This window comes from Coffea arabica, chromosome 6e (genome assembly GCF_036785885.1).
Source record: "Coffea arabica cultivar ET-39 chromosome 6e, Coffea Arabica ET-39 HiFi, whole genome shotgun sequence".
Lineage (NCBI taxonomy): Eukaryota > Viridiplantae > Streptophyta > Magnoliopsida > Gentianales > Rubiaceae > Coffea > Coffea arabica.
In genome coordinates, this window is record NC_092321.1 from 59,762,333 (window position 1) to 59,789,655 (window position 27,323).

A 27,323-nucleotide genomic window follows, 5' to 3' on the forward strand; every position below is an offset into this window, starting at 1 on the left:
GCAATGCGTAGGATCATTACCCAAGTGATTACAATGAAACTGTTGCTTGCAATTAGTCTCGTGCATTTGGGAAACTTCTATGACCATTGCACCGCCCAACATCTAATAATCAAAGCATGGCTATCACTTTGTTCGGTGGAATACTTATCATGAAACTTCCACTTTCGAGAGCCGAGACGTGGTGCAAAGATTAGGAAATGTCTTCACACTTCGGCACTCAAAATTATATGCGGCAGACTTGCTAAATCAAAGATAATTTCCAATTCGCATCTCGGCTAATTGGAAGTTACTCGAATTTGGCAGCTTCCAAGTTCATGATCTTGTTATAACCAGCCTTTGCAAATTCCAGACGGCCATCGGTTTCTTTTTTTTTTTTTTTTTTTTTTTTTTTTTTTTTTTTTTTTTTTTTTGCAACCTGGCACCAGCTCGATTTGAAGGAGCAAAACCCATTGAATTTTATATTTCCAAATGCTATGAGAAACTGGTCACAAATATTTGGAACCTTCTTAACTTAGGTAACCGCCAACCAAACATGTTAACTCTCACCACCTTGTATGAGGTTTCAAACCAGGAAACAAAATTGATGGTTGCCGAATCTTATTCGCAAGCAAATTGGCATTGATTTCTTAAACTTGATTTAAAGAAGTGCCATTGCCGAAACTTGTAGCTTCCAAATTGGAATTGATTTCTCAAACTTGATTTAAAGAAGTACTACTGCCGAAACTTGTAGCTTCCAATTGATTCATGTATAGAATCATACTGCCGTGGCTTCAATGCTTTAAAGAGACAGGAGCCCATTTTCCCTTTTGACTTGCAATTGATTCCAAGAGAATTAGAAACATACCACCTTCGATTATTTCCAAATTGAGCATTGCCGAATTCATTGAGCACTTGCAATGAATTGGTAATTGGGCAAGTGCCTGCTGAATTGAGTACTGCCGAATGCATTCGGAATTGAACAAACTTCATTGAGCACTGCCAAATCCATTGAGCACTTGCAATGAATTAGCTAATTGCCAAAACCAACTATTGGACGGTGTAGAAGGTAGGTGATTTCTTTCCTTCTGACCTTTACTTTCACGTACCAATCAAAATAGGTCCACCGCCCAGAATCACACACCATGGGAGCAAATCGACAATTGCTAAAATCAACTTGTAAACCATTGGAAACTATCAACCGAATGACTTTTGGAAACTGAACCCAAGATGCTAAAATTGTAGTTGTATCATCGAAGTGGTTTGGTAATTATCAAACCAATGGTATTGTCTGCAAGATGGCTTCATTGATTTTTAGAATTCCAGATGTCCCAAGAGACAAATCGCGGACCTTTAGGCAAACGAGCTTCCGAGCAATTGTTCAATCAAACCCCTATTGCTTCACTTTCCAAACCCCTCAAGCGTCAAGCAAGATACTGAAACCAGAAAGTGCTAAGACCAACTCATGGCCTAAACGAGTTTTTCGGCAACACGGCACTTCCCAAATTTCACCAGCTTCCTCAATTGAATGAGAAACTGACTTCCTCTTTTCTAGCGTATATGAGTTTTATATACAGAGGTAGAGCTGCCCGAAGCTATACCGAAAATTTTTTCCAGCTTTCGTGAAGAATTACAACTTGCGAAGCTCTCAAGCTTGTGAGGTTTTCTAGCTTTCGTCTTGATACTATTCCAATCGCACCAAAATTTTCCAGCCTTCTTGGTGAATTACAATTTGCGAAGCCTTCTAGCTTGTGCAGTTTTCCAGCTTTCACTCAGACCGAAATTTTCCAGCTTTCTTGGGGAATTACAATTTGTGAACTTCACCCCAGGTAACTCGCAATCTCATCTGGAAACTCTCTTACTAAGAAATTCGATTTTCTCACGTTTGTCATTGCTGGAATTTTAATTTTCGTGCACCCTATATTGCTGAAAAATTGCATGTGTTGCTTGTTCAATTGACCCAATGAGACTTAGTGCACATAGGGACTGCCTGGCTTTGATTCATGCTTGACCCCCTGTCTCAAGTCAATTTCGGACTTCATTGTCACTTTGCATGTGAATTGGCATCATATGAAGATACGAAATTTATAAGCACCAATTCCGTTTCTTTTTACTTTTTTTTTTTTTTTTTTTTTTTGTACTGCCGGATGAAACCTGGCTCACCATAAGATCGTATGAAAGCTCTTGCTTTCATTGAGAATCAAGTCTTTCCCGAACCTTGAATTCTCGAAATTTGCATGGTATGACCCTTTATTCTGGTTATTCACCAAATTGGGGCCAATGAATCACTTCACAATAGCATAACCACCTGTATTCATGATTTTTTTTTTTTTTTTTTTTTTTTAAAAACGATAAACCTTGCTGGACCCATCAAGTTGAACATGACAAAACCCATCTCGCGGCACATTCACATTGTTTTCACCAATACCATAGGGTGAGGCTGCTTGCCAGATGATTACTTCATGCCATTATTTAGCTAATAAGTGTCCCTATTCCAAGACCATTCAAGCTTTCTTCGTTGTCTTACATGCAAGACATCTTTCCTTGTTTCAGGCCACAATATGTAGAGCTAGGCCAAGTCCACGGTCCCCTCTTGTTTTAATATAATTCCATGCTGATTCAACTGGTAGCTAGCACGAAGTGCTCGCCAACACGTGCCACGCATCACAACTTTCTTTTGCATGTCACTTTTTGCGAAGCCAGGCAAAATTTTCATTGCTTGACGAATTTTTTTTTTTTTTTTTTTATTTTATTTGCAGCAGACGTTGACATTTCTGCTAGAGCAAATTGTTGTTCCAATTGTGTCCACAATTTTAGGACCATAGCTCTTGGAGTTCAAAAAACTAAGGTAATTCACATACCTTATGGCTTTTATTTCTTGTCAATGCCAATTTTTTTTTTTTTTTTTTTTTTTTTGTGATATGAAAGAAGGATCCCCGACACATCCTGTATGGTGGACATTTAATTTGAAGAAGGCGCAACCGCAAACTCCCACGAGAGCCATATTATGGCTTGAGGAGTACACCAAGGAGGTGCGACCAAGAAATTTGAAGAAGGTGCAACCGCAAACTCCCACGAGAGCCATATTATGGCTTGAGGAGTACACCAAGGAGGTGCGACCAATATTTGAAGAAGGTGCAACCGCAAACTCCCACGAGAGCCATATTATGGCTTGAGGAGTACATGAACGAGGTGCGACCAATATTTGAAGAAGGCGCAACCGCAAACTCCCACGAGAGCCATATTATGGCTTGAGGAGTACATGAAGGAGGTGCGACCAATATTTGAAGAAGGCGCAACCGCAAACTCCCACGAGAGCCATATTATGGCTTGAGGAGTACACCAAGGAGGTGCGACCAATATTTGAAGAAGGTGCAACCGCAAACTCCCACGAGAGCCATATTATGGCTTGAGGAGTACATGAAGGAGGTGCGACCAATATTTGAAGAAGGCGCAACCGCAAACTCCCACGAGAGCCATATTATGGCTTGAGGAGTACACCAAGGAGGTGCGACCAATATTTGAAGAAGGTGCAACCGCAAACTCCCACGAGAGCCATATTATGGCTTGAGGAGTACATGAAGAATAAGACACGACTACCCACTTCAATAAAACTCACCCAAAAATTCAAGAAGCTTTTACTATCTTCGACCATGCCATTTTAACCAAACTTTCTTTTTCCTTCCTTTTGCTGCAGGTTAATCTTGATGCAATGGTGGTGTTCAAGGAAGTCGCTTTTTCAAACGAAAAGTATCTCCTTATCACTGACAGCGATGGTGACTCCGGTGACAAAGGAACGAAATTATTAGTGCATCCCCCTATACAAGGAAGTTACTCAGGTAAGTGGCCTTCTCACCAGTACCCAGAGTTAAAGAATTGGTCACTCGACCTTCCTCAAGATGATGGCACGAAGGTTCACTCCTTGAAATCCCTTATTCATCATAAGGAGCCAAGGACAACTCCTTTTCAGACCCTTGGCAGGCGGATCATAGATGGAGATGCACATTGGGGTCCTTCCTTGAGACTCAGTGGTGCATTCAGTTACATCGAGAATTATTGGGAGTGGTTGGAGGATATTCTCGGCAGGAACAAACAAGAACTCCGTGAAAATTGCTTGTTTGATGCCTTATATGCTTCGCTTTTCACATATGATAGGAACCTCCATGTACTTAGAGCATTCTGCGAGGCGTGGTGTCCGGACACTAATACCTTGCATACATCTGTTGGAGAACTGTCTCTTTCACTTTGGGACTTGCACAAGTTGGGGGGACTTCCAATCATCGGGGGTATCTATGAAGAGGTAATCCCATGCGCGGAGGAGCTAACTGGGGTTAATGAAAAGAAATTAAGGCATATTCCACAAAGTTGTGAGTATCTGTTCGCAGCCTTACATCATCTCCAACGTGGGGAATCCAACAAAGCTGGAGTTTCTGCTGACCAGTGGATTAATTTCTGGTTTAAAGGCAAAACCAGGTACTCAAAGCCAAAGCAGAGAAGGATAAAGAGGGCATCTCGTGCTCAAGCAACCCAAAATCCGGATGGCGAAATTGGACAACCGCGCAAATTTTCAAGTCAAGACAATGGTGTATTTAATACCATAGGAGTTAAACTTCACTTGCGAGAAGAGAGTTATCTTGCAGCATTTATATCTTGCTGGCTCTGTGTCTTTGTTTTACCAGATGAGGACCCCCACTATATTAGACCATCAACTTTCAAAATGGCTAGTATGATGGCTGCCGGTCGTAAGACTTGCCTTGCTGTTCCTGTCCTGCTAAGCATATACCGTGGGCTTGATAAAATTTCAAACTCAGCTACCCCAGGATGTGCACGTGCGGCTTTTCCGGTGCACTACGTATATGCTTGGTTAGCGAGTTATTTCTCTACCCATTATTCGACTCCAAATACCATGCCTGGACCTACCATGACCAACTATTCTGGAGAGGGTGGCGCACGATACTTTGATGAAAATAGTGCTCGCGACCTCATTCATCAGGGAGATAAAGTAACTTGGGGAATCACTTCTCTTGTGAAGAATCGCAATGAACTCTTTATTGACGATGGCAAACTAGCAAATCTCGAACTAAGTTATTTTGTAAGCGCTTGCTCAAATTACTTAGTTTTGCATGCTGAAGGGGATTTCCTTGTTGAGGCATATAGTCCATATAGATTCGCGCGACAATTCGGGTTTTATCAAGTTCCTCCACAGGAACTCGGGGCAGATGTGCGTTCCACAAATTATGACTTGAGTCGAATACTCTGGCGCACTGCTATTCGTAGTAAAACAGAGTCAAAGATACTTTTTCCTAGCTATCCCTTGAATGCTAGCAAGCACACATCTTCAGGCTTTCAAACATGGTGGTCTACGGTACATGATGATTACCTCCTCAAAGGGCGTGATACTTTGATTAAGAGTATCCAATCAAGTGGGGAGCAGAAGAGGTCAAAAGGGAAGGAACTTGCAAATCTGAACAATCTCTCCAAGGTTGACAACAGTCTTGAGATGAAGCAAAAGACTGTGAGAAACGAGAAGGAAATTTTGAAGAGTTCAAACAACAAGGTTGCTACCCTTGAGGACCTTACCCCTAATGAACAATTTTCGAAGGGTACTTCAGTTCGTCTTCCCTCAAAAATTGTGAAAGCCATTGATCATGATTCTTGCAATTCACATGAGGAGAAGAGGAGCGAGCCTTTTGATGAGGAGGATGAGCAATCCACTAGCACGGACCAGCATTGGAAGCGCAAGAAGTCCAAGGTAATGACTTTCCCTTTGGATGATATTGGTTTAGATCCTAAGGAACTCTTTAAAGACATTCCGGATATATCTGTGCCTGGTATAAGCCGTGTCAATATTGTAAGGACCCCCCTTGCCTTCTTTAATTTAGCATTTGAAATCTACTTGTCAATTTCATATTCATGATTTGTCTCATAACGTTTTCCTTACAGTTGGATGATCAAGACTTGATCTTCATTGATGATGGAGAACCAAGTCAAATATCGGTTGAAGGACCTACTGCATTTGAACTTTTGGCCAAACAAGTGATCAGTTCTACCCAACAAATGGGTGCTAGTGAGAATTCCAAAAAGGCAGTAGAGGATGGAAATGTGATTCAGCAAATCACGCCACAGAAGGTGGAACATATGACTCCATCGGCCCAAAAGAAACTCAAAATTTTCGATCCACCATCGTGGCCAAGGGCACCTCGAGTATCTGAATTTTGCCCCCAAAATGTGATCTCAACATGCCGTCGAGACTATATCCAAATGTTGTGGAATAACTTGAGGGTGATGATATCTCAAACAGCCTTAGAGCGCATGCCTGCACTTGAAATGAAAGCCAACGAAATCATAGAGGAAATGCAAAGCTTCAATGCCGCGGATATCTCAAATTTGCAAGGCCTTTTAAAGGCTTTCTTTGCAAATGCAGCTCGTTACGTTGCAGTGAAATCTTCTCTCTCAAATAAAATTCCAGCTGAATCATATGATGAGTTGCTTTCTACGGCTACCCAACATCTTAGAGACGCTCAGAGTAAGGAGAGACAACAGGCAGAGAAGATCTCAACACACATGTTGAAGCTTAAGGAGATTGATCGCGAGGAAGTAGAGTTGAGGAAGCGACTTGAGTTCTTGGATACTCACAGGAAGGAGACGCTTTCACTGCTACGAGAAGAGCAAGATGATCTTACCCGAGTGCAAGGCGTGATGGTCGACTTACAAAATGAAGTTCGAAAGATCGAGAATTCCCCGCCCCTACTTGCTGAGGAGAGTCAAACTTTGGACAAGATGCAAGCGTTACTTGAAAGCAACCAAAAGGAGCTGTCGTTATTTGAATTCTAGAAATAGTTGCAATCTTTTACTTTGTTTCAAATTTCATCTTTTGTTACCTGCTCAAAGCGTGTAGCTATGTGCATAAACATTTCATAATGAAACTTGCTCTCTCTTTTTCACATTCTTGCAGACGTCCTCGTCTTTATTTGCTTTTTCGATAGCCACCATTTTAGACTATCAATTGTAGTATGAACAATTCTATCTTTGCATAATTTTGATCACACTTGAAAAGATAATTATCCAAATAATTTGGTAATCTGAATAATACACTTTCAAGTATATGTCACAAAATAATTCGAATTGTCTTAAAGATGAACGCTCCTTTTTTTTTTTATCAAAAGAATCATCCGGACAAAGGATTTAGTTTTATATAATTGTAACTGAACTTAGAAGTTGCCCTCTAAGCTGCCTACGTATCCCAACAGGGAATCAAGTCACACGTAGTTCCTACCATTCACAGTTTAAACTCTTGCGGGTCAGGAGTATCCATTTGTTTACCACCTTAGATTTGGTGGAGTGTTTCAGCAGTTTAACCACGTGCTACACTATTGGTGGTTGTTATCCACAGTTTTAGCTCATGCGGGTCTGGAGCAACAGGCAGTTTAGACTCATGCGTCGTGGAGTAGTTCACTTTTTTTTTTTTTTTTATGGCATGTATAACTTCACGAATTTTCCATTTATAGGACCAACTTTCACGCCATCTTTGTCCACTAATTTGTACGCACCATTCGTGTAGACTTCTCGAACAATGTACGGCCCATCCCATTTAGAGACGAATTTGTCTTTAGTGCGATGAGTCATAACTATTGGCCTTCGAACGGCAAGTACCATGTCCCCGACTTGAAAGGAGCGACGTCGAACTTTCTTATTAAAAGCTCTAGAGAGACGGGCTTGATAGCACTCCAGATTTTGTTGGGCCTCCAATCTCTTTTCATCCAAAGCTTCCAACTCTTCAAGGCGCAGGCGAACATTTTCTTCCTCCGTGAGCCCTTCTTGGATAGCAATTCTCAAAGAAGGAATTTGTTGCTCAAGGGGCAGAACAGCTTCTACACCATAGACCAAGGCATATGGTGTGGCTTGCGTCGGAGTTCGGTATGTGGTGCGATAGGCCCAAAGAGTTTCGCCTATCCTTTCGTGCCAATCCTTCTTTGACTTTGCCACCACTTTCTTCAACAAGTTACATAAAGTTTTGTTGAATGCCTCTGCGAGACCATTGGCGGGGGCATTATACATGGAGGACTTTCGTTGCTTGAGATTAAATTTCTCACATAACTTATCCATCAAGCCATTGGAGAAGGATTTTCCATTATCAGTGATAATGTACCGGGGAACTCCATAACGGTAAATAATATTCACACGAATAAAATTCACCACATCTTCCTTTCTAACTTGTTTGAGCGGTATGGCTTCAGCCCACTTAGAAAAGTAGTCGGTCGCAGCCAATATATATAAGTGTTGACCGGACGACTTTGGTAATGGCCCCACAACATCAAGGCCCCAAGCATCAAAAGGCCAAGAAGCAACGGTCGGGTGTAACGGCTCGGGTGGTTGATGAATGTAATTTGCATGAAACTGGCAAGCTTGACATTTTTGAGCATATTCTATGCAATCTTTGACCATAGTAGGCCAATAGTAGCCCATCCTTTTAATCCGAAAATGTAACTTGGGACCGGATTGATGTGCTCCACATATTCCAGAATGTGCCTCGTGCATCGCCTGATATGCCTCGTCTTCGCTCAGACAGCGCAACAGTACACCTTCAAATGATCTTCGGTACAGCGTGTCCTTGTACAAGATAAAACGAGGGGCTCGACGACGAATGTCAGTTCTTCTACGTTGCTCCTCAGGTAATTTTTGATACTTGAGATAATCAACGAGGGGTTGTCTCCAATCTTCTTTGTCAATTTCATAGGTTGAGACCACATGAGCGTTGCCTCCTTCAATATTTTCATCATCAATCAGTGATGGAACTACCCACTTTCGGCACACACGGACTTGTATCTCATGATCCGGCATGGTAAGTGAAGAGGCTAGCGCAGCTAATGCATCAGCTTGCTTATTTTCCCTTCTAGGAACATGCTTAATACTTGCACCTCCAAGCCGCCTCATTAGTTGCGTTGCATATTTGTGATACGGAATTAACTCGGACTTTTTGACTTCATAACTTCCCAAGAGTTGGTTAACCACTAATTGAGAGTCACCATAGATTTGAATGTCCAACTGTTCCATATCAACAGCTATTTCAAGTCCGAGTATGAGAGCTTGGTACTCAGCGACATTGTTTGAACAATGATGACTTAGAGTAAAGGAATATAGCAATATCCCTCCATCAGGAGTCACGAATACAATCCCTGCTCCAGCTCCATGACGATGAGCCGCACCATCAAAATACATCTTCCATGGTGGACGAATCTCGATAAGGAGTACATCCTCATCGGGTAAGTCATCACTTAGTTCCCATTCAGCAGGTATCGGGTGATCAGCAAGAAAATCTGCCAGAACTTGTCCCTTCACAGCTTTTTGAGGCACATAAATAATTTCAAACTGTTGTAGTTGAAGATACCATCTAGCTAGACGGTCGGACAACACTGGTCTACTCATCACATATTTTATGGGATTCGCCCTGGAAATGAGCCTCACACTATGCGCTTGAAAGTAGTGCTTTAACTTCTGTATTGCAAAAATAAGGGCTAAGCACAACTTTTCAATTGGCGAGTAATTTAGTTCGTTGGGGGTCATCATTCTGCTTAAATAATAAAGGGCAACCTCCTTTCCTTCATTATTTTCTTGAGCGAGCAATGCCCCCATCGATCGTTCTTGGGCAGCAATATAAAGGAGTAAGGGCTTTCCATGAATAGGTGCAGCCAACACAGGTGCTTTCATAAGATAAGACTTAATGCTATTGAATGCATTACTACATGTCTCATCCCATTGAAATGGCACATCTTTCTTCATCAAGCGACTAAATGGCTGACACCTTCCTGCTAAATTTGAGATAAATCTCCGCAGATAAGCTAATCGCCCTTGAAGACTTTTCAATTCATGAATGTCACGAGGTTCAGGCATCCTCAATATAGCATCAATTTTGGCCTGATCAATTTCAATACCTCGATGGCGAACCACAAAACCAAGAAATTTCCCCGACGTGACTCCAAATGCACACTTGAGAGGGTTCATTTTGAGTTGATACCTTCTCAATCGATCAAATACTTGTCTCAAGTCCTCCAAGTGATTACTTCTTTTCTTTGATTTTATAACTAAATCATCCACATAACACTCGATATTCTTATGAAGCATGTCGTCAAAGATACTTTGCATTGCTCTTTGATATGTGGCACCCGCATTTTTGAGACCAAAGGGCATCACTTTATAACAATAAATACCCTTAGGAGTACGAAATGCAGTGAGCTCCTCATCCTCCGGTGCCAATCGAATTTGATTATATCCAGAAGAGCCATCCATAAATGACAGAACTTCATGCCCAGTAGTTGCATCAATCATGAGTTCAGTGATCGGTAAAGGAAAGTCATCTTTGGGACAAGCATTGTTAACATCCCTGAAATCGACACAGATGCGGATTTGTCCATTTTTCTTTCGCACAGGCACGATACTCGAAATCCATGTGGGATATTTAACTTCACGAATAAACCCGGCTTCAATGAGTTTATTGACTTCCATTTCGATCAACGGAATCAAATCAGGTCTAAATCGCCGTTGTGCTTGTTTCACAGGTCGAACTCCCTTTTTAACAGCCAAATGGTGGACGGCCACTTTTGGATTTAAACCCGGCATTTCTTTATAAGTCCATGCAAAAACATCTTGATACTCCCGCAAGAGTTCAACATATGCCTTCTCTTCGTCAGGACTCAGTGAAGCACTTATGTATATTGGACGCGGGTCCTCTGAAGTACCAAGATTGATCTCCTTTAGATCATCCACAGTAGCCTTAACACCTTCCTCCAATTCAGGTGGAGCGTCTTCAGCATCTTCTTCTTCTTCAGGCGAGTCACCGTCAATTATGGTTATATGGTTGCATGAAGCAACACTCTCTTCATCATCCTCTTTTGGTCTTGTGTACACCACGGTATACTCCCTGACCCTCAATTCAGTCCCACACTTTATTACAAGGTCTGTGCATCTTCTCATTCTCGAAGGAATGATACTGCCAAATTTATGAGGACAATCAGAAGGTTCTTCAAGACTTTGCAATGACTTTGCCATTTTTCCTTTACTCTTATGAGAGTTTTGAGATTTTTATCTTTTTTGTGGTCCTAATCTCTTAAAAACAGATACCCGTGAAATTTTATTTTCCTTTTCGTGAAAAGCTTGAGATTTACCAACTATTTGAGAAGACTCATCCTCTATAGCAATATATTGGCTACTAACTCTATTGATCTTGATGCGGATTGGTGTAGGAGAGGAGTAGCCAAGGCCAAATTTGGGATTTTCAACGGCGTATCCTTTTTCCTTCAACATCTTTTGGGTAGGATTCAACCCATGAATCATGTCACTGGTAGATTGACGGGATGGAACATTTAACACCGCAGATTCTTTGAGATCGTATCCAGCCTTAGCGAGAAGCTTATAAGCGATAGGATCAAAACCTTCTTTAGTTCTTGACTTTGGTATGGTCTCTTGTTCAACTTCAGATTCTTTGGTTAAAAAGTTAGACCTTTTAAGTTGAGAAGATGACGCCTTTTTTGTATCAAGATGAGCTACCGGAAGAGTCAAATCTTTTAGAGTTTCATGCTGAATTGCAGGTGACTGTCCCTGTTCCATTCTTGATTTGGGAGGGCAGCGAAAGACAACTGATTCATTGTTTGGCAATGAAACATCAGTTTCTTCATGAACTTCCTCTTTTGATTTCGAAGTCATCACTTTCTCCCCTTTTGCATTTGGAGATTCGGGGTTCTGAATTTTATCCCCAGATAGAGGTTGTTCAGTTTTATCCTTCGCAATGTGCCTTTTGATGTAAAATTTGGCATCGGCGATATATGCTTCCGCCTCAGTGAAAGGATTATCATCAGCTTTCACACTTCTTGCCACCCCGTTTTGACAATACTTGAAGCATTGATGAAGAGTTGAAGGTACAACTCCATTTTCATGAATCCAGGGCCTTCCCAACAATACATTGTATGTTGTTTTAGCATCTATCACATACAATAGTGCTCTGGACGTCATGTCATCAATGATTATCTCCAAATTTAGTGACCCAAGAGCTCTTTGCCCTCCTTGATTGAAGCCTTGAATCATCAGTCGGCTATTGGAGAGTTCATCAACCGGGATACCAAGCTCCTTCAGAGTTTTTAAAGGGAGAATATTGACTGCGGAACCTCCATCTATCAACATTCTATTCACTTTTTGCTCTTTTGCATAACCAGTCACAAACAAAGGACGGTTATGCGGCGTTGACCCAAGCAACAAGTCTTCACTAGTAAAAGTGATACTTGTGACGTTCACCTCTTCATTGCTGGTAGACACACGACCTTCTTCATTGCCGGTGGGCGCACGGGCCATCTCACAGAGAGATTCGCAAGTATTATCTTTTTGTTCCTCGATATGATCTACTTGCGTTGTGTGACTTGCGACCACATCAACATCAAAGAATTCCTTTGGCAAAAACTCTTTTAAAGTAATAGGAGTTCGCGACTTTTGCTTGAAGATTCGGCCTCCTTGAAGATTATGATAATCATTAGTTTTCTTTACGTCATTCTCTTTCCCCTTCCAAATCACCATACTTCTTGTTAAGACCTTGCTCGCCCTACTAGATGGACAAGACTTCCGCCTCCTTTTTTGCGTGACTAGAGTCCATCCTTCATCATCCACATCAGACTGTAGCGCCTTTTCATCTTCATATACATGTTCCTGAAGAGTTGAAGGAGCACCTTCTTGTTTGATTTCTATAGGATCAAGTGATCCAAATTGAATTATTGGCAATACAGGCACCATGACCCTTTTATCCTCCACGGACTGCAGGGAACCAATGGACGTTTGATTCACACTCGCCTTGTCTTCTTCAAGGAGAATTTTTCCCTGTCTTGCCAACTCCATTACTTTGTCTTTGAAGACAAAGCATTTTTGAATGGGATGCCCGACCAATCGGTGATACTTACAGTAATTTGGATCGTCAGTGTCCCTGGCCTCATCAGGTCGCTTCATCTCAGGAAGCGTGATCAAGTTTATACCTAACAGATCGTCGAACATACCAGGGACATCAGAATCAAGGAAAGGGTACTCCTTATCCTGCATCTCCTTGAGAGTTGGTTTCCTCTTTCCTTGTTCTTGATGTGCATTGATCTTGCTATCTTCTCTCCTGGCAGTTTTGGGAACAACCTTAAAGGGCGTTACACTTGTAGCCATAGCCTCCTTTTTTTCATTTTTAAATGGTGGCTTGCCCCCTTTCCTCGCTTCTTGTCTCTCTTTGGCCTTGTAAGGGTCAGGAACTGGCGGTTCTTGTCCATCAAGATTAATCTCCAACTTATGGGCTTTTGTGGACAGTTCATCAAATGTTCCTGGTTGTACACCTTGTAAGATGTATCTGAGTCCCCAGTGCATACCTTGAATGCACATCTCGATCGCGGAAGATTCAGAAATTCGATCTTTGCAATTTAAGCTTAGATTCCTCCAACGGTCGATAAAATCAATGACAGGTTCACTCTTCCATTGACGTGTATTAGAGAGTTCAGTCATGCTGACAGTTCTCTTTGTGCTATAGAAGCGACTAAGGAATTCATGCTCTAACTGCTCCCAACTGTCAATGGTTCCAGACTCAAGATCCGTGTACCAATCAAAAGCATTACCCTTCAGCGAGCGAACAAACTGTTTAACGAGCAAGTCACCATCAGTGCCCGCATTGTTACAAGTTTCCACGAAGTGTGCTACATGTTGCTTAGGATTGCCCTTACCATCAAATTGTTGAAATTTTGGAGGTTGATACCCCACAGGCATTTTCAAACTTTCCACTCTAGCGGTGTAAGGTTTGGTGTAACCGCTGTATGGCTTGGCGCTTCCGCCCATCTTATCCTTGATTGTACCTTCGATAAATTCCTTCAGATTGTCAACATGAATGGTGCCATCAGGGGAGATTGAAAATTCCTTCGCGGCTTGTGACTTCGCATCCTCTTTCTCCTTCTCCCTTGATGACGAGTCCCCTTCATCTTGCACTTTGAATTTCTGTTTGGACATGCTAAGGCTATTTTCGCCTATATTTTCCACCATATCCATTAATTTGACTATCTTGGCATCCTGACTTTGTGCATGCACTACTAGCCCTTCGACAATTTTGGCTAGATTCGAGATCTGGTCTTCCACAGTTGTGGTATTGGTCATCATGACGGGCATCACCACAGAGGCAGCCGAATCACTTGGGCTACCAATGGATTCATCATGGGCTCCTTTCTTGTTAGGAAGCATTTCGAGATTTGCTTCTTCAGTCACAACGTTCGCCTTAGCCTTCTCTGCTAACTCCTTGGCCTTACTCCTTGTCAGAGGTGCAGTATACTGCGTCCCTTGAGTGGTTGAGACATCAGCAACTAAGCCTTCAAGAGAAAAGTTCACCTTCTTGAACTCCATCGAATTTTGAAACTGGTAAGTTGTTGGAAGAAAAGAGATGAGAGGCAGAGATTGTCCCACTGGGCGTGCCAGAAATTTGTAAGCACAAATTTTGTTGCCTGAAATAAAAGACAAGAAAACTTGCATAAATATCAAATTTATTAAATCAAATAATAAGCGGGTTACAATCTCTGAAAGTTCTTGAATCAAAGAAATTAATCCCCTGATTCTTTTCTTCGAATAGCTTCAATTGAAGGGGCGAAAAGACTTGTTCTCCAATCGAAAGGGTGTTTCCTACAATTTCGGCGTAGAAAACAATTGATTTGATGATGGCGTCAAGCACTTGGAACTTCGAGTCTTCAACACCGATAGCAGGAGGATTTGTTTGACTTGATTTGGATTTGGATTTGAGGAAGAAAGCTCTTGAGGGAATTTGACAGAGTTTCTCCGAATGTTAGGGATTTTTTTCTCTATCTTTGCCTTGAGGGAAGACCTCTATTTATAGCCAAAATATGTAGGCTAGGTCTTCAAGAAAACCCTCAGAATCTTCCTGCATTTTGGATCACTTGTTACTCAAGAAATCCATTTAACTTGGGCTTAAATAATGGGCCAACCCAAATAGTCCATTGTGAATTAATAAATCAATTAATTCACTCTAACTTAAATGGACACTATGAATTTAATTTGATTTAATAGCCCATATAATATTGGCCCAATTTACCGGTCCAAAACATAATGGACTTCTATAATTTAATTTAATTTAATCAAGATCAATTTAATAAATCTCGACTAAATAAATTAAATAAATTTTCTTTGTCTACAGGCTACTGTCACCATGTCTCAGACAATGGGTAACGAAAAAAACATCAGGTGTGATCCCGAGAACGAAGAAGAAAATCGGGATTAGAGAAAACACAACTGCCAAAATCTGAAGATGGAGCATACTTGTTACACATTGACTGAGTGAATTTAAAAAAAGAAGCCGGATACATATAGGAAACGGAGAAGGGGCACTTTCCTTGGCAAAGAGAATAGGACCTAAGGTCTCAAATAGGCCAAAATCAATTTATCGAATATCTCTTTCAGAACTAGGCCTTATCACCAGAGTTACATGCTGTGGCATAAAATACAGGAAAATATGTAGCAAATCAAATTCAAGAAAATAAATTGATCTTCCAACCTGGACGTGGCCTTTCACTATCCATATCAAAGTTCCAAACTAGATTTTTTTTTTCGTTTTTTCTTCCTTAAGGGAGTCTAGTCTGGACTTTTGATGATTTCTTTTAAGCTGTCCAACATAGATTTATAAATGAAGACTTTAACCCTGAAAAGAGAAAAAGAAAAAAAAAAGAAAATTAGTCAGTTAGTGAGTCTACTAATACATAAGTTATATTGTAAATTCAGAGCCACGTCATTATGGCGATGCATGACGAACTAAGAATAGTTATAAGAAATTATCTTTATTTTAATGAAAAACACACACAATATTATGATAACTAGTGTATTCGATAAAAGAATAAAAAGATATCTGATGAGAAGCTAATTAGTTCACTTGAAAATATCAAGATCAGGTTTAGAAAAGTGGTTCACTCGTTCTTTTCCTCTTTATAATTTTTGGGGCCCTGGAATTGAATAATTTGAGTATGTTCCACATTTGAACGGTTTAACTTTCCAACAACATCAGACCCATTAATGTTTTGCAGAATAGTCTTTTTTTTCTTGTAAGTCCCAATTGATGGTAACATGAAAATCAAGTCGAGTGAATCCAAAAAATTTAAAAGAGAAAAAATCTCTAGACCTAGATGCCGTCTTCCACAATTCACACGCTAAATGTCTAATTGTGTATTTTAAAAGAACTTGTCCCACATTGAAAAATAAAAAAGGCTTCTAATCATTATATAATACTTAGTTTCTTAATTAAGAAACCTAAACAATTATCAATGAATACGTATGATGGGTTCCTAAATCCGGGTTTTCTCGTTCCGTATCAAAAAATATGTCAAAGTCACTGTCGGATAGCTGTTGATGGAAGTGTAGATATTGAGCAAGCTTCCATTGTCATCTATAGCGTTTTGATACAGGCATTAATTAGCGTTTTGATGCAGGCATTAAATAGCCAGCTTTGATATCTCAATGTCTAGTTCTAGTAATGTTGTACTTTCTTCCATTAGTTTTGGGAGTTGGGACGTTTGGTTTAATAAACCAGTAGAATTCCATGAACCATACCTTTTTCAGCACTAGGCTCCAATGGAGGAAACTGCTAACCAAATGCGTTAGAAGCTAAATTCTGAACTTCTCTCACAGTGCAAGTCTAATTTGACCTCCATTTTTTTTTTCTGTTTTGTTTGTTTCTTCTGAGGGAGTTCATTCTCGACTTGGCTCTAAGTGTTTTGAATGAAAAAGATATTTTTCTTATTAGCCTGTATTGATATGATGGTAACATGAAAATGAAGAGACATTAATACATTTTCTTTCATTATTTGTTCATGAAAATACAAGAAAATATGTAGCAAATTAAATCCAAGAAAATAAATTGATCTGCCAACCTAGATGTGGCCATGCACTATCCATATCAAAGTTCCAAACTAGATTTTTTTTTCGTTTTTTCTTCCCTAAGGGAGTCTAGTCTAGACTTTTGATGATTTCTTTTAAGCAGTCCAACATAGATTTATAAATGAAAACTTTAACCCCGAAAAGAGAAAAAGAAAAAAAGAAGAAAATTAGTCAGTTAGTGAGTCTACTAATACACAAGTTATATTGTAAATTCACAGCCACATCATTATGGTGATGCATGATGAACTAAAAATAGTTATAAGAAATTGTCTTTATTTTAATGAAAAACACACAATATTATGATAACTAGTGTATTCCATAAAAGAATAAAAGGATATCTGATGAGAAGCTAATTAGTTCACTTGAAATATCAAGATCAGGTTTAGAAAAATGGTTCACTCGTTCTTTTCCTCTTTATAATTTTTGGGCCCCTAGAATTGAATGGACTATTGACTAATTTGAGTATATTCCATATTTGAGCATTTTTAATTTCCAACAGCATCAGACCAGTCAATGTTTTGCAGAATAGTCTTTTTTTTCTTGTAAGTCCCAATTGATGGTAGCATGAAAATCAAGTCAAGTAAATCCAAAATATTTAAAAGAGAAAAAATCTCTAGACCTAGATGCCGTCCTCCACAATTCACATCTAAATGTCTAATTGTGTATCTTCAAAAAACTTGTCCCACATTGAAAAATCAAAAAGACTTCCAATCATTATATAATACTTATCTTAATTAAGAAACCTAAACAATTATCAATGAATACGTATGATGGGTTCCTAAATCCGGGTTTTCTCGTTCAGTATTATAAAAAATGTCAAAGTCATTGTCGGATAGGCGTTGATAGAAGTGTAGATATTGAGCAGCGTTTTGATACAGGCATTAATTAGTCAAGTCGTTCTTTCTTCTATCAATTTCGGGGTCCAACTATAGGGGATTATATGTAATTTTTCCAACTTTTAGCATGAGAATAAACTTTTCTCATCAGCTTAGATTGTGGCACCAATTGGGGTAATTCAACAATCATATGATGCTAGAAAATTTTTCTTATTGAAGCATTAATTGGATAAATAGCTCTTGGTGAATTGCTACAAGAGCTGAAGACATTGGACTAGAACTTCTAATGATTCACCGTAAATATTAATAATGACGGTAACAACAATAATAATAAAAGTAATACACTGCAAAGTCAAGTACTAATATAACCCAAAAAAAAAAAAAGAAGAGATACATGGGTTTGCATGAACTCCATTCCAAGTCAAAAAGAAAAAAAAAAAAAAAGAAAAGAGTATGATCACAGGTTCATTTTTATGAAGTCGAGTGATGATCACCAGGTATGTAGCAAATGTTACCGACAAAGTTATCGGAGCTGAACCGGGGCAACAAAAAGTAGATTAAGGCAAGGGAGACTTTTTGAGTACAACATTTTACAAATGTCCCAAACTAAGCCATTAAGAATTCGGAGGGAGCTAAACTACCTTGAGAAATGTATCCAAACATTTGAACATAGACAACAGACTGGATCAGAGACCATAGAGTGTGGTGTTTGCCAGCATCCATTTCTTGTCGGTGCTCACTGATGCTATGGTTAGCTTTCTGAGACTTTACTTTGACTTTTGACAGTTTGTATTAATTGAAGAGATTGATCTTCATGATTCAGATAATCTTTTTCATTTTTCCCGGTTTATCTGCCGTCTGCTTGATATCAAGGAGTGGTCTCTCTGTGTCTGTATGTGAAAATTCTTTGTATATCTGTGCTTGCTTTATGCTGAGAAGTTGCGTTGACCTTGTAAATCTTAATTGTTTTTTGGGGAAGTGCCCTGTTCATTGTAAGTTTGTGATGGTGTAAATTTTCCTTCGTTATTGAGATTACCTTGAGGTTGAATTAGACTTTTCCCTTTTTCTCCAAGTTTTGATTCTTGTCATGACCCATGACCAATGCTGGCGATTGTTTGGCTGTTGCAATATCATTCAACTGAGTCGCTCCCAGTGCACTGTCATGAGTTAAAATTCTTGAATGTTAATCTTGATTTTTTTTTTTTAAATCTGGGAATCTGATCGATTCAATTAAAGATTCAATCTGATCGATATTATGTCTAATCAGGCGGTTTTCATGGATGTCATATTTCTTTCCCCAATTTTATGCGTGTGGCTCAAAATTATTGTGTTCTACACGTCTGATGAGTGATGTGAAACGAATAAAGCAGCTTTAGGGGAAACTAGGCAGGAAAACTTGCGACTGAACTCATTAATGAGTTCATTAAACATAAACAACAGACTTCTGAAACTAATTGATTCCGACAAGGGCAAATAAAACATTTTTGCATAAGTTGAATTGCCTGTCTTACGAATGGCCAATGTGCAAAGTTCAGGGCAAGCATACCTAGATTACAATTTTCAAGTGGCTGAAATTAACATATTTACAGTGAATTTAGTCAATTGCTATACCAACAGATCCATATTTATAGAGTCCTCAGATCAGCTTAATTTGCCATTGGTGAATCATAAACACAAACTCCAAACTCTTACATGTACAAATTGGGTATAATTTACCTGTGAGTTCTACCAACTTTCGTGGTGTCTTCCAAGATGGTACAACGTAATTCTGTATTGTGTCCATGTCCACTGTTTGTAAATGGTTTTGAGAAATCAAGCATGATCTGTTACTATAGTCCCATGGTCCCTAAAAGACAAGTCCCAGCTCTGGGGCCAAATCTTCTTAATTAGCCCTTGGATTTTTGCTTTGAAGAAGCTGGTTAATAAAAATTGACTGTCATCAACTTTTATAAATCAATTCCAATTACCAAGTCAAATCCTCCCCTAACCAGTCGTAGTTATAAATTTAAAAGAAAAAAGGTCTAATCAACAGAAACTGTTGTGAATGTTTACTTCCAAATGCTAACTCGATAATAACTAGAAACTACTGTTGCACTAGTTACTTTGTGATGTATTATTTTATTCTAGAGGAAACGAAGGAAGGGCAGAAAAATAAAACTCGTCAAAGTAGAATATGAGCTCAGGTCAGTCAATGATCGACTGTTGCAACTACCTCTCTCTTTTTCTCTCCTTACCCCACCATTACAAGTCATTCTCAAAGCAATTTCCTGACGGATTCAAAACACAACTTATGGAAAACACAGTCAGGCGTAGACTTGACTCCAAACCATTTATCCATACAGAGAAAACTGCTCTTTCCCTCAAACCTGAATTATAGTGATACAGTAACTTTACTACATTATTATTCTCACTTTATCCCTTTAATTATAGTGATGTAATCGCTTTACTCCCTAATATTATTTTCTAGATATTTTACCCCATCGTTAATCTAACCAGTATGTTCAAAAATTTTTAAATGTATTTACCACTTTTTTGTATATAATTAAAAATAAAAAAAGTTGGAATGGTTATTCTTCCTTTTTTCACTCTAAGAGTTTAAAAAACACAAAAATTTAAGAGTTTTCTTAAATTTCTTTTTTCACACTTATTCATACTAGGAAAAAAAAGAGATAGGAGAGAAAGAAACAAAAAAAATTGGATTTTGCCAGGAAAGAAAATAAGGAAGAATCTACTATTATCATATTACTTTAACATCATCGGGATTAGGATTGGAATTGGGTGGTAGACTAAAAAGCAAAGTAATTTTAAAATAATAAAAACATTGAATTCTTTCTTATTTGTATTTTTTTAAAAAAAAAGAATTGAGTTCTCTCCCTTTCTCTGCCCCCTATCTTTCTAATTTTTTTTCAATATTAACAAGATTGCCAAGACGAAAGAAATTAATGTTTTAACTTTTTTTTTCTTGATACTAAAAAGAAGAAGAGGCACTCTAAATTTTTTATTATTTTTATTATACAAAGAGGAGGCTACTTTCTTCTAAAAATTTTAACTTCCTAAATTGGTTTAATAGCGGAATAAATTATCTGAAAAATAACTTTAGCGGGTAGATTGATATTGAGGCTATAGTTTTATGGGGGGTAAAGTGATAATAATTTTAAGGGCTAAACATGTCTTTTCACTTCAATTAACAGACTCCATTAAGTTTGACCATTAGTTTTGAGGATAAAGTGACTAAAAAGTAACGTTCAGAGAAAAATTCATAGTAGCACCAAACATTAAGGGGTAAAGTGATAATAACCCTCAACTACTAGATTTATTAAGCAGTTATTCAAGTAGTTAGTCTAGACATAATAAAATTTTTCATAAGTAATAGAGTCTATTAATGCCTACCGCAGTTAAGGTTCTTTGCCAATTAAATTTGCAAAAAAAAAGTTCATTACGGAGGGAGATTTACAATCAACAATAAATGGCTGAGAGCTATGAGCTGGTATTACGATGATATTATATTTCACTTGCCATAGCACTAGGAGTGTCAATAGTGCCGAATCAAACCACTGAGCTTAGCTCGGTGGTCAACAGGGAGGGACTCCTTGGGCTATAGGTGGGGAGTTCAAACTCACCTGCAGCAAAAAAAAAAAAAAAATCCAAGGGAGTGCCATAGCACCCTCTTGGTCTAGTCAGATCTGCATACCTACTAGCCTCTGACACACAAGCCTCCTTAGGCTCCCCCTCCTTGTAGTGAGTTGATCTTAGGCAATCCAAGCCCAGCCATATCAAGCTTGGCGGGTTAAGAAATCTAAAAGTTTTCAAAGTGAGCCAAGTTTAGGCTATGAAAGGTTCAGCCATGTCTAGTCTCGGCCCACTTTGATATGTTCAACATTTTGTTGATGTATGCATTTCTTTAGCTAAATCCTATAGTAATTTGTACATCTATAGGCTGTAAGGTAGCACATAAAGGACATATATCAATGTAAGATAGTCATATAAAATTCAACTTAATATAGCCGGAGAAGTGAGTGCAAGTGAGAGATTTCGAATTCGATACATTCCACTTACACTTAAAAAAAAATTTAATCAAGCCAATTGTAATAAAAAATTTTATTTAAAGCTTTTCATTTAGTGATGTATTTTAATCTATTAGTAGATCAATTAGAGTAAATACTATATTTTCTCATTGCGTCATTGAAATTATGAGAGATTGCTTGTTAAATCCATAAAATTAATGAAATTTCAAATTTAACGATTGTAAAGCATAAGTGAACTTGGACCAGCTCAAATTCACCATGTTGATGAAAAGGAAAGACACGTTTCGAAGGAAAAATCCAAGGACAAAGACAAACGGCTACAAGGCTATGTTAAACTAACAATTTGACTAGTAATAGCAACACCACTGCAAAAGATCGATCTCATGAATTTGCCAGAAATACTTAGATATACTGCTCGCTGTGTTAGATAACATAATAGTTTAAGAAAAAAAAATATGTACTGGAGCTCAATTGTAAAAATTATTAAGTTAAACTGAAGGACAAATCCACCACACAGCTTTCACTGAAAGTACTACTTAGTCATCCATCTGCTCTATTTCTAAAGCAACAGAGCTACAGAGGGGTGCCGTTGACTCGTCAGAAGAACTACTATCGCTGCTTCTTTGCATGGATATGGGTGAATCTGGAGGGTAAAACGACGGTTTAGGAGGCAACCTTAGACCACTAGCATCACCTTCAAGCATTTCTAAGACTTCTCTCATTGAAGGACGATCCTCAGGTGTCATCTGTATGCACCACAAGGCAATCAAAATTAATTTTCGTATAATTGTCTTTTCTTCTTCAGTTGCATGATCTCCAATTTCCATTTCCTCCACCTGATCGAATTTGTCATATATCCATGATGGGAAGTATATTTGACTTGAATGCTCAGCATGTGCATCCACATTTCTCCTCCTCCCAGCCATCTCCATTAGTAACATTCCATAGCTGTAAACGTCTGCCTTGTGTGAGACTCTTCCAATCCTTTTGTAGAACAACTCCGGGGCCATGTAACCTAATGTTCCTCTCACAGCAGTAAGAGTTGCAATACTCTTTTGCATTGGGTAAAGTTTTGCAAGTCCAAAGTCTGAAACTTTTGGAACAAAGTTCTCATCAAGTAAGACGTTATGCGGTTTAATATCAAAATGCAGAATTTGCATATCACACCCCTGATGCAAGTATTCAATGCCACGAGCAACCCCCTTTGCAATCTCACAAACTTGTTTCCAACTGAATGGAGAACTATTTTGACAGTCTGAAAAAATTAACTTATCCAGAGAGCCATTTGGCATGTAATCATACACTAGAGCATGTTTTGAGACAGTAACACAAAATCCCACTAACCGTACCACGTTCACATGGTGTATTCTTCCAATAGTTGCAACTTCATTGATGAACTCTTGACCATTAGCTTTTGACTTGTTCAACATTTTGACAGCAACAGCATCTCCACTGCGCAATTTGCCTTTGTAAACCATGCCGTAGCCTCCTTCGCCTAGTTTTTCTTTAAAATTTTTCGTCATTGTCCTGATTTCTCTATATGAGTACCTAATGGGCATGAGTCTGCTGTTTGTTTGTAGGAAATCTTCTATTGTATCATACCTTGATAAATGCCTCTGATGCCACCTATAAAGCAGGAACGCAGACAAGATGGCAATGCCAAGGACACTTTTTGCCGTAATGAGTAGAACTGAAATCGAAGAAGAGAACAAGAAGACTTAGCTATGATTGACTTCTAGTATATATATATATATGCCCAATGGATAGAGTTATCGACTATAAATCAGATGCCTTACCGCAAAATTTGACAGCAAAACCCACGCCACCTGCTTATGAAAGAAAAAAGGTTATAATGGAAATACGGAATTAGAAAGAATCCGACTGATTAAGAATGGTTTTTTTGCACACGAAAGAAACAAGTTTACTCACTTCCGAATGTGTCAACGCGGTCGAGGATTGCTTCTGCTAGGGGACCTACATCGCCCAAGGAGAAAAGTCAAAGTCAATGTCCAATTGGATACTTGAAAATGAACTTTTATTAATTACTATTAATTCACCCTCATGTGTGTACCAGTTTCAAATCACTACGAGAATAAATTCAAATGAGAATTCAATAATTTATGTGTTCGTTAGGATCATAAAACAAATAACATTTCTAAAAAAGTTAACCGACACTGCTAGGGATGGCAACGGGGCGGGGTTGGGGCGGGGGACCCCTCCCCCGTCCCCCGCCCCGTTGCCTATTAGTTCCCCCCGTCCCCCGCCCCGTCCCCCGCCTCCTGCTCCCCCCGCCCCGCCCCGCCCCCGCCCCGCCTTGCCCCGCTTCCCCCGCGGGTGCCCCCGCGGGGTTAATAAAATTTTATTATATAATTTTATTATAATTAAATTTTAATAAATAATCAAGTACTAAAATATCAACACATCACCAAATTATTATTCATTGTAATTTTACAATTGAGACTCATAAAAACAATCAAACATAAGTTATTTGAATACAATCCAATATGATGAAATAAATATAACTAAAATAGTCAAATTTTCACTTTTAGTACAAATGCAATCACTAATTCATTATTGTGTTTGTGCTTTTTTTTTAGAAAAGAGTGTTATTCTATTAAGTGTAATTAGAAATTTAGTATAAATGTATTAGTAAATTTAGTATAACTAATTAATAAATTCTATTAGTAGACATTTAGAATTATTCATATAATTGATAATATCAATTATATTACATAAACTAATATACATTATATAATACATCTAACTAATAATATCATTATCATAAGTTTATAACTAATTAACTTACATATTATATATAATTATATATATATTTATATATATATATATATATATTTTTTTTTTTTTTGCGGGGGCGGGGCGGGGGTATACTCCCCCGCCCCCCGCCCCGTTTCTAAGCGGGGGGGAAAAATTCCCCCCCGCCCCGAGAGCCCCCCGCCCCCATTGCCATCCCTAGACACTGCTGTCTAAAATCCAAGTATTCTAATTTGACTTGATTTCATATTTAAAAAATCAAATGAAAAACTATGTGAGAATATACACAGCGATAAAGACAACTAGTAAAGACGAAATATCAAGGTTTCTGGTACTCTCATTCCCCAAAAAAGAAAAATAAAAAAATTCACGTAATTAGTTTCCAAATTAAACAAATGATTTAGGGGAATCGGAGCGGGTACGGTTATGTACCGTTATTGTATTTCTTGCATATTTTGATTGTAAACACCAAATGTCATAAGATTTATGACAGCTTATCTAAACGCAATAACTGAACGCAATCATACCAAAAAAAAAAAAAAAAAACCTGTCTTTAGTTAATGTCATGTGCAAACTAATCAAAGTAGTGATATTTGGTAATGCAATTCGTTACATGAATGATACATTGAATTTTGGCTCAGTCAAATTCAAGAAATTTACTTGAAGCTGGAAAACGAAAGGGACTTTTCCCAGAATTGACTCAGTCAAATTTCATATTCTACTCTCCTTTCTTTTTTTTTTCTCGAGAAAAATGAGTTACTAGCAAAAACTGGGGCAAGAATTTCGCAATTAAAAGGAGAATTTGGGATAATCTAAATCCACATTTTGAAAGTCTAGACCCATACCTCCAATGCATGAATCAATTCTACTTTAAACATTTACACTTATATGATGTATGAATTTGAAATAAATGGCCGTTAACAATATTTTGACTGTTAAATAAAAATAAAAGTACCTACTACCATATTTAGCCTCCAAAGATACCACTGCATACCAAAGAGTGGAGTAAGAATTGCACTATTAAAAGGAGAATTTGAGATTGGCTAAATCTACACTTTCTCAATCTAGAACCACAACTCAAATGCATTAATCAATTATATTTTGAACATTATATTAAGACCTATATAGTGTATGAAATTTAAAATAAACGGTTGTACTTATCAACAAGATTTGGTTGTCTATAATTAAAAAAAAAAAGAGAAAGAAAAATGAATAGCAGTACTATCATATTTAGCCCCAAATGTGCCACTTCATACCTTAACTTAAAATCTTCCAATATACGGTAATTTGCCATTACTTTCCCAAAAAGAAAGTTTCAAGCAGTAGTACTGAATACTTTTTAAAAGATCATAATAATCAATCATCAATCACGATGTTAATAAATCTTCAAATCAGTGTACTTACAAAAAAACGATTTCTTCCTGAGCTCCAAGGCTTCTCCCCAACGGATCTCAAAGCCATTAGATAGAAGATTGTGGATGTCTTGAAACGAAATATCTCCTGCTGATACATTAGGGAGACACCGCAGGTCTACAGGAGCTGTCTTATAGACAGTGCACGACTCTTCAATATCAGATGCCACCACGCTTTCACCAACCACAACATAGCTGTAATAATTGGACGGAGCTTTCATTTTTGAAAAATGATTTGCAGTGATATTACAGGAAGCAGTGTCTACATAAAGAGGATATTTTGATTTCACGGGATTTTTACAGCTGACAAAGACCAACGAACCAGCATCGGGATCAAACTCCATGTTGTAAATTGTACCAGTTTGATAATAGAAGTTGTCGTAGTATGGACTTAATGGGTAGATTGGCAGAGTAGAGCAGTTGTTCTTTTGCACCCCAGGATCAAATATACGAAGTGTCTGTTTCTCATAATCAATACTGTTTAGCTCCACAGATAAGTTATAACGAACATTCAAGGATAGAACAGTGCGATTATTTTCACAAGAGAATTCAACACGACGTTCAGGGCACAAATCGGGATCATCACCACTAAACTGAAACGGGCACTTTAAATTGATGTCGGTGCCCCGGCAAGTGGATGGGCTATGGTCACAGCTGGTGTCTGTCGAATTGAATAAATAAGGAACATGTACTTGACAATGGTCATATATAAAATAATAAACTGAGAACCCGGACACCAAGAAGTAAATCAAGAATAGGGACAACAAAACTACCAAAATCTGAAGTTGGAGCATACTTGTTAAACATTGGCTGACTGAATTTTTTTTTAAAAAAAATAATAAGAAGAAGAAGAAGAAGCCGGATATATGTAGCAAACGGAGAAGGGGCTCGGATATATGTAGGAAACGGAGAAGGGGCTCTTTAGGTTGGTAAAGACTAAAGAGAGTAGGATCTAGGGTCTCCAATCCAATAGGAATGTAAGCCAAAATTACTTTATTAATTTTCTCCTTTGGATACAGCCATTATTACGACAGAGTTATATTGCTATGGCTTAACTCCTACTCATTTTGGGTTCGGCGTGACTTTAAACAAAAAAAAAAAGGTAAAATCAATTTTCTTCTTTATAAGATAATATATAATTCCAATGCAATAAATAAGCATTATAGCTAATATACACTTGGCGAGATAAACACTAAAGTGAAGGCATTTGAAGACAATCAAGGGTTTGTTCTTGAGGGGGGAGGGATGGGCTGGGTAATACGAGAGGAGAGAGTGTAAGTAAGAGATCTAGAATTCGAGACCTCTCACTCATATTTAAAAAAAAAAGTTTGTTCTTTGATTAATTATTTCAATGGATTGTAATTCCTAATTTT

At 38.4% G+C, this 27,323-nt stretch overlaps 2 protein-coding genes across 4 annotated transcripts; one reads left to right on the forward strand and one right to left on the reverse strand.

The window, feature by feature from the left end:
* Window positions 1-413: 413 nt before the first annotated feature.
* Window positions 414-6,920, forward strand: LOC140009690 (uncharacterized). 3 transcript variants are annotated; one of them, XM_072055889.1, is made up of 4 exons: window positions 414-1,805; window positions 2,736-2,824; window positions 3,674-5,827; window positions 5,920-6,920. In XM_072055889.1, the coding sequence occupies exons 3-4, from the start codon at window positions 3,689-3,691 to the stop codon at window positions 6,808-6,810; spliced, it is 3,030 nt and encodes a 1,009-aa protein (XP_071911990.1). In that variant the 5' UTR covers window positions 414-1,805; window positions 2,736-2,824; window positions 3,674-3,688; the 3' UTR covers window positions 6,811-6,920. The 3 variants fall into 3 exon arrangements, with proteins under 3 accessions (XP_071911990.1, XP_071911992.1, XP_071911991.1); XM_072055891.1 differs by having other exon boundaries at window positions 3,674-5,728; XM_072055890.1 differs by having other exon boundaries at window positions 2,739-2,824.
* A 15,223-nt stretch (window positions 6,921-22,143) lies between these two features.
* On the reverse strand, window positions 22,144-26,757 carry LOC113695367 (LEAF RUST 10 DISEASE-RESISTANCE LOCUS RECEPTOR-LIKE PROTEIN KINASE-like 2.2). Its single transcript, XM_072056339.1, has 5 exons — window positions 26,724-26,757; window positions 25,943-26,611; window positions 23,696-23,740; window positions 23,563-23,592; window positions 22,144-23,456 (listed from the first exon to the last, which is right to left on the reverse strand). The coding sequence occupies exons 1-5, from the start codon at window positions 26,755-26,757 to the stop codon at window positions 22,303-22,305; spliced, it is 1,932 nt and encodes a 643-aa protein (XP_071912440.1). The 3' UTR covers window positions 22,144-22,302.
* Between the last annotated feature and the right edge of the window lie 566 nt (window positions 26,758-27,323).